This window comes from Oncorhynchus kisutch, linkage group LG10 (assembly GCF_002021735.2).
Source record: "Oncorhynchus kisutch isolate 150728-3 linkage group LG10, Okis_V2, whole genome shotgun sequence".
NCBI lineage: Eukaryota > Metazoa > Chordata > Actinopteri > Salmoniformes > Salmonidae > Oncorhynchus > Oncorhynchus kisutch.
Window position 1 is genome coordinate 43,522,386 of NC_034183.2, and position 9,421 is coordinate 43,531,806.

At 43.4% G+C, this 9,421-nt stretch overlaps 1 protein-coding gene across 7 annotated transcripts in view; it reads left to right on the top strand.

Moving 5' to 3' along the window:
- Window positions 1-9,421, top strand: part of LOC109898168 (DENN domain-containing protein 1B) — a 178,057-nt gene that overhangs the window by 36,257 nt on the left and 132,379 nt on the right. The window contains exon 2 of one of the 7 annotated variants that reach the window (XM_031833726.1): window positions 3,612-3,657. The exons of the other annotated variants lie outside the window; for them this stretch is intronic. Coding sequence (XP_031689586.1) covers window positions 3,612-3,657 — 46 coding nt within the window. The remainder of the gene's footprint in view (window positions 1-3,611; window positions 3,658-9,421) is intronic. 7 annotated transcript variants of the gene reach the window in all.

Genomic DNA, 9,421 nt, shown 5'->3' on the forward strand with positions numbered 1-9,421 from the left:
TGTAAAGAGCACACTTCTCCAACGTGCCAGTGGCAATCGAAGGTGAGCATTTGCCAACTGAAGTCAGTTGCGACGCCGAAATTGCAGTCAGGTCAAGACCCTGGTGAAGATGACAGGCATGCAGATGAGCTTCACGGAGACGGTTCCTGACAGTTTGTGTAGAAATTCTTCAGGTGTGCAAAGCTGCAGTTTTATCAGCTGTCCTGGTGGCGGGTTTCAGATGAACCTGCAGGTGAAGAAGCCAGATGTGGAGGTCCTGGCGTGGTTACACGTGGTCTGCGGTTGTGAGGCCGGTTGGATGGACTGCCAAATTTTCTAAAACGACGTTGGAGAGGGGGCTTAATGGTAGCGAAATTAACATTTTAATTCTCTGGCAACAGCTCTGGTCAACATTCCTGCAGTCAGCATGCCAATTGCACTCTTCCTCAACTTGAGACATCTGTGGCATTGTGTTGTGTGACAGAATTGCATTTTAGTGGCCTTTTATTGTCTCCCAGCACAAGGTGCGCCTGTGTAATGATCATGCTGTTTAACCCCCTAAGGTCGATGACCGCGCCCCTGCAGAAATCTAATTAGCAAAATACACGTGTCAAATGAGCCAGTAATACATTATCTGTAATGATGTGACAATGATTTTGAGAAACTTTATTATTGAAATTAAACTGTTCCACAACAATGTGCAGATTAAAATCATAACTGAAATTCCAATTCTCTTAAAAAACTACAAAAAAACAACAACATATATATATGTATATATATATATATATAAAATATCATATATATATATATCTCATATATATATATATATATATATATATATATATGAGATTTTTTGTGTGTGAATTACTGTATAAAAAATATCTGTACTGTCTGTCGACTCTCTTTTCATACACGTAGCACCATGTTTCTTTGCTCTTCTATGCACTACTATGATGGAGTTCTTAAAAAATTATATTTTTATTTAAAATACTTTTCTGTTGTTGTTGAAATTATAGGATATTTGCAAGCTTCCCCAAACTTGAAGTCTTTATATAATAATTGCCTCCACATTTCCATGGTCAGTTTTTGCTTATAGGCTACTTTGAAGCAAGGTAAGACATGCTAAATAATATCAATTCTAATTTATTTATATAGCCCTTCTTACATCAGCTGATATATCAAAGTGCTGTACAGAAACCCAGCCTAAAACCCCAAACAGCAAGCAAATGCAGGTGTAGAAGCACGGTAGGTAGGAAAAACTCCCTAGAAATGCCAAAACCTAGGAAGAAACCTAGAGTGGAACCAGGCTATGAGGGGTGGCCAGTCCTCTTCTGGCTGTGCCAGGTGGAGATTATAACAGAACATGGCCAAGATGTTCAAATGTTCATAAATGACCAGCATGGTCAAATAATAATAATCAGAGTAGTTGTCGAAGGTGCAGCAAGTCAGCACCTCAGGAGTAAATGTCAGTTAGCTTTTCATAGCCGATCATTAACAGGATCTCTATCACTCCTGCTGTCTCTAGAGAGTTGAAAACAGCAGGTCTGGGACAGGTAGTACGTCCAGTGAACAGGTCAGGATTCCATAGCCGCAGGCAGAACAGTTGAAACTGGAGCAGCAGCACTGCTAGGTGGACTGGGGGACAGCAAGGAGTCATAATGCAAAGTAGTCCTGAGGCATGGTCCTAGGGCTCAGGTCCTCCGAGAGAGAGAGAGAGAAAGAGAGAATTAGAGAGAACATACTTAAATTCACACAGGACACCGGATAAGTCAGGAGAAGTACTCCAGATATAACAAACTGACCCGAGCCCCCCGACACAAACTACTGCAGCATAAATACTGGAGGCTGAGACAGGAGGGGTCAGGAGACACTGTGGCCCCATCCGATGATACCCCCGGACAGTGCCAAACAGGAAGGATATAAATAATAGGAAATAAAACATTTAAGTATGTTTTCAAAATGCATACGGCCTCCAGCTGACATTGTAAAGTTGTGGGTGACGCACTGATAACCTATTGTTTGCCCTTAAATGTTTTTTTAACACAGGATTGCTTTTAGAATTGTAGCGCTTGGGCTTATAGATTCACATTTTACTCCAGCAGCAACCAGTTGAGGAGCTACAGGAGAAATCCCGCTGAAAATAGGCTTTGTATGCTGTTCCCACGGGATAGTTGTTGGATAAATAAGATGACGTTACATGATGACTAACGAAAATGCACAGGTCTATTTAATTCAACAAAATGATGCAAATTAACCTATAGACAGATGAGCATGATGGTCAAATGTATTTCCATCGACTGGTATTTCCATCAATTAATAAAAAGCATTATTTTGTAATGTGATTTTTTTCCCCCCTGTCATTTTGGCCGGCAACAGTTTTATTTATCGGCTTTTCATTATTCTTTTTTTGCCCAAAGCCGGCTAACGGAAACCCTGGTGTGTGCCTGTATAATGCGTTTCTTCTTGTAGTTTGTCACCACTCTATTTTTAAATCTGACGCTGCTTGTCACATAGAGACGTGGCTGACACTCACACAGTGTCTTAATGAAAAGCTAAAACGTCACAGTTTGTACTGGTGATGATGGAAATTTGTGCCCAGCTCCCACTGAGTTGCAGTTTACATCAGTTAACTGGTTGTTTATAATCGGGTTAGTTCTATAGATGTAAAGGGCTCCAATGGGCCATGGCCCTCTTCCCGCGTTTATGGTTCCCGTGACTGACACGCCAGCATACACATTTCAAAAACATGCTGGTTATTGTGGTTACAAATGTTGAATAGGTACAAAAATCTCCGGGTTAACCATTAATTCAAAAGATTAGAATTCGCTTAAAATAAACTGTGATATATGTAAGAACAGTTCAAGGGTACAAGACTACAAGACTGTGTACATACCAGAGTTGGGGGGGGGCAAACAAACTACTCATCCAATACAGCATTGCGGTCTGTATCGTCCAATCATAGTGCAGATACAAGTCACGACCGACCGGTGGATCAGACTTATAAGTTAATTATGTTTACACTACACACAGCTGGCTAACTTTGAAAACATCAGAAACCATGAGGCCAAAACACCACGTTGGCTAGCTCTATATAGAACAGATAACTAATAATAATTATAAGGACAAATATAAGTCATAACAGGAGCCGTCTAAGGTCTGTCGAACTAGATAACTATTATCTTGTTATATATAGAGCTTTGGTTTATAATTTAACCATTAGACTCTTTCTAATGTTGGTTTTTCATCAGCGTGGGTAGTTGTATAACCTGCACCAACAGGCACCAATTTACATGTTTAATTTAAAACAAAGATGTACATTTCCTTATATTTTCCTGGGGCGGCAGGGAGCCGAGTGGTTAGAGCGTTGGGCCAGTAACCGGAAGGTTGCTGGATCAAATCCCCGAGCTGACAAGGTAAAAATCTGTCTTTTTGCCCCTGAACAAGACAGTTAACCCACTGTTCCCTGGTAGGCCGTCATTGTAAATAAGAATTTTTTCTTAACTGACTTGTCTAATTAAATAAAGGTTAAATATAAAAAATACAAAAAGCTCTGACTAAAATGGGTGCATTGTTGTGTTGTGTTTCCCAGAGCATGATGCTGCTTTATTTGTTTAAATTTTTTACCTTGTCAGAATTCCGTGCTGAAGATGGCCCATTTCTGGCTGCAGAAACTCAAAGGTTAGTGTAGTTTTCAATGCTTTTTGAAACTGGGAACTAGAAGGAAAAACACCACTTCTTAAGAGGTTGAAACATTCAACCGATGGGCATAATAATAATTGTTTTGCAATCTCTACCTTGCACAGTAATGCCGCAAACTCTAATATTTTATATAACCACGGTTTAAGAGGATTGAGAATCCAGTTCCCAAACCACTATTCAACAATCTGGTAAAAGCAGCTGTCGGCTCCACCCACTCCTATAACCCTTTTCTCATTCATTTTTCACTTAATAGTTAACATCTCTGTTTCCCTCCGCTTGTTGCTTCTATCCTTTCTTTGAAGTGGTGTCAGCTCAGAGAGAAGCCTAATCCTTTCCACCCTTTACCTATTAATCATACGCACACCCCTATCTCCCTTCCACCACTCACCTATTAACCCCCTCTGGCCCCCTTTTCAGCCCCTATCAAAGCGATGCGTATCGACTTTTAAAGACGGGCATCGGTGGGACGTCCAAACATTGATTTGCCACTGACCCTGGCTGCTGGTTGTCTCAGCTGCTGGGGGCTGACTGTGTTGCCTTGCCGCACAGCGCATGTCCCAGGTTAGCCACGCTTGAATCCCACAGGGATTAATGGACACACACATACACACACACACACACACTCTCTGAGCCCCGCACTTTTTTTTACACATGTAGGCCTATATGCTGGAAAACACAAACACGTATGTTGAAGGATCAATGGCCACTCCTGAGCTTGCTGGCACTCCCGTGCCTGCCTTCACTCGGGGTGTAAATAGAGGAATAGTACCCAGTGATGATAGCTGATAGCTAGGTGATTTCAATTGTCACCTACAGGAGAAAAAGATAGGGACTATGTGTGTCTGTCACACACTGGAGATGAAATACGCTATAGGTTGTTTTCCCCTTGTCACTCACTGTCAGAGCCAACATGTTCTCACTAATGGAGTGGATATTTGTTTTGGGAGGAAGTGGGGTTGTTTTATTTTGGTGTGAATGGAGATGTGTTGTAGGTGGAGTTGTGATGTGTACAGCAGCTTCTGTTAACACATCTTTATGGGGTCTGGCCTAGTTCAGGATATTGATAGGCTTGTTTTGATTACTGTTAGACTTCTGGTTTAGTTGTGGGACAATGACAAAGACGAACTAGTGAAGTGTGTGTGTCTGTATTCCAGCATACGTTTGTGTGCCCATATTTATTTTTGTGTGTGTGTGTGTGTGAGCGCTAGGTCTGTTGTGATTAACATTTGTCTTTCTACCTCAGCAGCAGGGGCTTGTGGGTGGGAAGGGGGCAGCGGGGGTCTGCTTTACCCTCCAAACCTTCACCTTAACCCCTTCAGCCCCGCGGGCTCTAACACACGCCTGGCCTGGCTTACTACTACAATACAGCAGCAGGAGGGATGGAGGAAAGGGGGAGAGTCGGGGGATGAGAGGCAGAGCTGTACATAGAATATTGAGAGACTGGATGAAGGCGAGGGGGGTTAGGGAAAGGTAGAGAGAAGTGAGGGAGAGAGGGAATAGTGTGAGGGAAGGGAGTTAGGGAGAGTTATGGTCAGATGGAGAGAGAGTGGAAAGAGGCCCTCCCCTTTTCTCCCTTCATTCCTTCTCCTCTTTACTCCTCACTCTCAATCTCCCTCTCTTTCTCTCTGTCTGGCAGTGGTTCCCATCCTCTCACCCATAAAATCAGCATAAAATTGCCCTAACTCTGGCGGCTCAGGAGGGGGGTGGGGGGGGGATTGTATGTATTTGTGATGGAGTGTTTTATGTATTTGTGATGGAGGGGGGAGGGATGGTGGGTGTATATTTTGGGATGGAGTTCCCTAGGGGAGCAGAAAGTGTCTTTGTCAGGGCCTTTTCAGAGGAGGCCCGTGAAATCACGCAACAGGATTATGGAAGGCATCTTTGATTCTGTCTACTCGCTCCTGTTGTCCTTTTCAGTGGAAAATATGGGGGTCTGTTTATTATGTGTGTATGTGTCCTTGCGAGAGGAAGATTATTGTTTAGTGTTCCAAAATTAAATTATTGATGCCAACATGACTGCTGTTGAAGTTCTAAATCCAAAAACAGAGTTTTCTTAGCCATTTGAACCAGTTTCCCGGACCCATATTAAAGTTGCAATCTGCAGTTCCTCCATCCATTTTTGGACTTCTGAATTAATTAAATGTTCCCATTGATTCTTGAATAATATAACTAATAAAAGCCTCATGAGCTTAGTTCAATTGTCGTACCCAATCAGAACCCAAAATATACACTTATTTCATGCCAATGTTGGTAAACAAACACTATATAGCCTCAAAACATGGTTAAAACTATAATTTTGATATCATGGATGGCCAGTCATTGTATCCATAGCTCTGTCTATGAATTTGAGAGTGGTTACATTTCCCCAGCCCTATCTCTCAGCTTTTCATCTAAACATTGGTGGGGATATTGAATTGTTATTGTTTTAACTGCTGATTGCCGATTTAAGGCAATTTCTGGACTAAAAAACAGTTCTTAGTCTGTTGCTGTGGTCTGGAGCCCTAACATTGTGGTGAACTATGTTTACCAGAAGCCCCTCTGATAGTGACACTACGGCTGTGAGCTCTTCCTCATGTAGACTTTGTGCTAGACCTGGGGAGCGTTCAGCAGGACGCAATGTTTTGGATTGTTCAGATAGAAATTGGCTTTGTAGAACAAGCATGCCTCTATGACATGAAGAATAAGGAATTTAGTCGGCTCTATTTGTGCTATTTCTATCTGCAATGTTCGACAACATTTGGCTATTGAACTAGCCCTGGTGATATAAAAAGTATTTGTTTGCGTTTTCAATGCTTTCGAAGAGCTTGAGATGGCTAAACGAGCATTGTGGGGTGGGTTTTAAACTTTTGGAATGATTCCTTTGTCATGATATCTGCCATGATGTAGTCTAGACCTGTCTACAGGTACATACTGTATGTGTTGTAACACTGTAGGCCTAATTACTGCACCTACTAGTACAGAGAAAGTCGCCTCACTTCTAGTCCTTAAGAAATTATGCAGTATTTAGGTTTTTATGTATTATTTCTTACATCGTTTGCCCAGAAAATCTCAAGTGTTATTACATACAGCCGGGAAGAACTATTGGATATCAGAGCGATGTCAACTTCTCAACATTACGACCAGGAATACGACTTCCCGAAGCGGATCCTTTGTTCGCACCACCATCCAGGGCATTTGATCTGATCCCAGAGGCCGACCCAAAACAAAGTCGCCGCAGAAGAGGTAGACGGAGCGGCCTCCAGGTCAGACTCCGGATGCGTGCACACCACCCACCGCTTCTGAGTATATTACTCTCCAATGTCCAGTCTCTAGATAACAAGGTAGACAAAATTAGGTCACGGGTTTCTTTCCATAGAGACATCGGGGATTGTAACATACTCTGTTTTACAGAAACATAGCTCTCGGGATGTGTTGTCGGAGGTACAGCCCTGGGATTCTTCATGCGTCGCGCCGACAGAAATAAACATCTCTCTGGGAAGAAGGGCAGGAGTGTATGCTTCATGATTAATCACTCATAGTGTAATTGTAACAACATACAGGAACTCAAGTCCTTTTGTTCACCTGACCTAGAATTTCTCACAATCAAATGCTGACCGTATTATCGCCGAAGAGAATTCTCGTAGGTTATTGTCACAGCCGTGTATATCCGCCCTCAAGCCGATACCACGACGGCCCTCAAGGAACTTCACTGGACTCTATTCAAACTGGAAACCATATATCCTGAGGCTGCATTTATTGTAGCTGGGGATTTTAACAAAGCAAATTTGAGAACAAGGCTACCTAAATTCTATCAGCATATTAATTGTAGCACTCGTGCGGGCAATATACTGGATAACTGCTAATCTAACTTGCGCGGTGCATACAAGGCCCTCCCTTTGGCAAATCTGACCACAACTCCATTTTGCTCCTCCCGTCCTATAGGCAGAAACTCAAACAGGATGGAGCCGTGAACCACGAGAACCATTCAACGCTAGTCTGACCCATCGGAATCCACGCTTCAGATTTTGTTTTGATCACGCGGACTGGGACATGTTCCGGGCAGCCTCAGAGAATAATATTGATGTATACACTGATTCGGTGAGTGAGTTTATAAGGAAATGCATTGGAGATATTGTACCTACTGTGACTATTAAAACCTACACGAACTAGAAACCGTGGATAGATGGTGGCATTCGCGCAAAATTGAAAGCGCAAAATTTCCCAGAATATAAACAGTGAAGTTATTCCCTCCGCAAGGCAATCAAACAAGCAAAATGTCAGTATAGGGATAAAGAGGAGTCTCAATTCAACGGCTCAGACACGAGACGTTTGTGGCAGGGTCTACAGGCAATCACGGACTACAAAAAGAGAACCAGCCATGTCACTGACACCGACGTCTTGCTTCCAGACAAACTAAACACCTTCTTTGCCCGCTACCAAGGACTGTGGGCTCTCCTTCTCCGTGGTCGACGTGAGTAAGACATTTTAAATGCGTTAACCCTCGCAAGGCTGCTGGCCCAGAGGGCATCCCTACCGTGTCAGACCAGCTGGCTGGTGTGTTTAAGGACATATTCAATCTCTTCCTATCCCAGTCTGCTGTCCCCACATGTTTCAAGATGGCCACCATTGTTCCTGTACCCAAGAAGGCAAAGGTAACTGAACTAAATGACTATTGCCCCTTGCAGTCACTTCTGTCATCATGAAGTGCTTTGAGAGACTAGTCAAGGATTATATAACCTCCAACTTACCTTCCACCTTAGACCCACTTCAATTTGCATACCGCCCCAATAGCTCCACAGGGGATGCATTTGCCATCACACTGCACACTGCCCTATCCCACCTGGACAAGAGGAATACCTATGTAAGAATGCTGTTCATTGATTACAGCTCAGCATTCAACACCATAGTACCCTCCAAGCTCATCAATTAGCTTGAGGCCCTGGGTCTCAACACCCCCTGTGCAATTGGGTCCCCCAGGTGGCGAAGGTTGGAAACAACATCTCCACTTTGCTGAACCTCAACACTGGGACCCCACAAGGGTGCGTGCTAAGCCCCCCCTCCCTGTTCACCAATATCTGTGTGGCCATGCACACCTTCAACTCAATCATCAAGTTTGCAGACGACGCTCCTGTGTGGTGTTAGGAAAACAACATCTCACTCAACGTCAACAAAACAAAGAAGAGGAATGTGGACTTCAGGAAACAGTAGAGGGAAACGACAGGACCTCAGGAGGCTGAAGAAATGTGACTTTTACAGATGCACAATTGAGACCGCCTGGTATGGAAACTGCACCGCCCACAACCACACGGCTCTCCAGAAGGTGGTCCGGTGTGCACAACGCATCACCGGGGGCAAACTACCTGCCCTCCAGGACACCTACAGCACCCGATGTCACAGGAAGGCCAAAAAGATAATCAAGGACAACAACCACCCGAGCCACTGCCTGTTCACCCCGCTACCAACCAGAAGGCGAGGTCAGTATAGGTGCATCAAAGCTGGGAACGAGAGACTGAAAAACAGCTTCTATCTCAAGGCCATCAGACTGTTAAACAGCCATCGCTAACACAGAGAGGCTGCTGCCTACGTACAGACTTGAAATCAATATCCATTTAATAAATGTATCTCTAGTCACTTTAATAATGCCACTTATAATGCAAGTCATGTAAACATTATTAATCTCATATGTACATACTGTATTTTAAACCATCTATTGCATCTTGCATTTGCCGCTCGGTCATCGCTCATCCATATATTTATCTGTGTA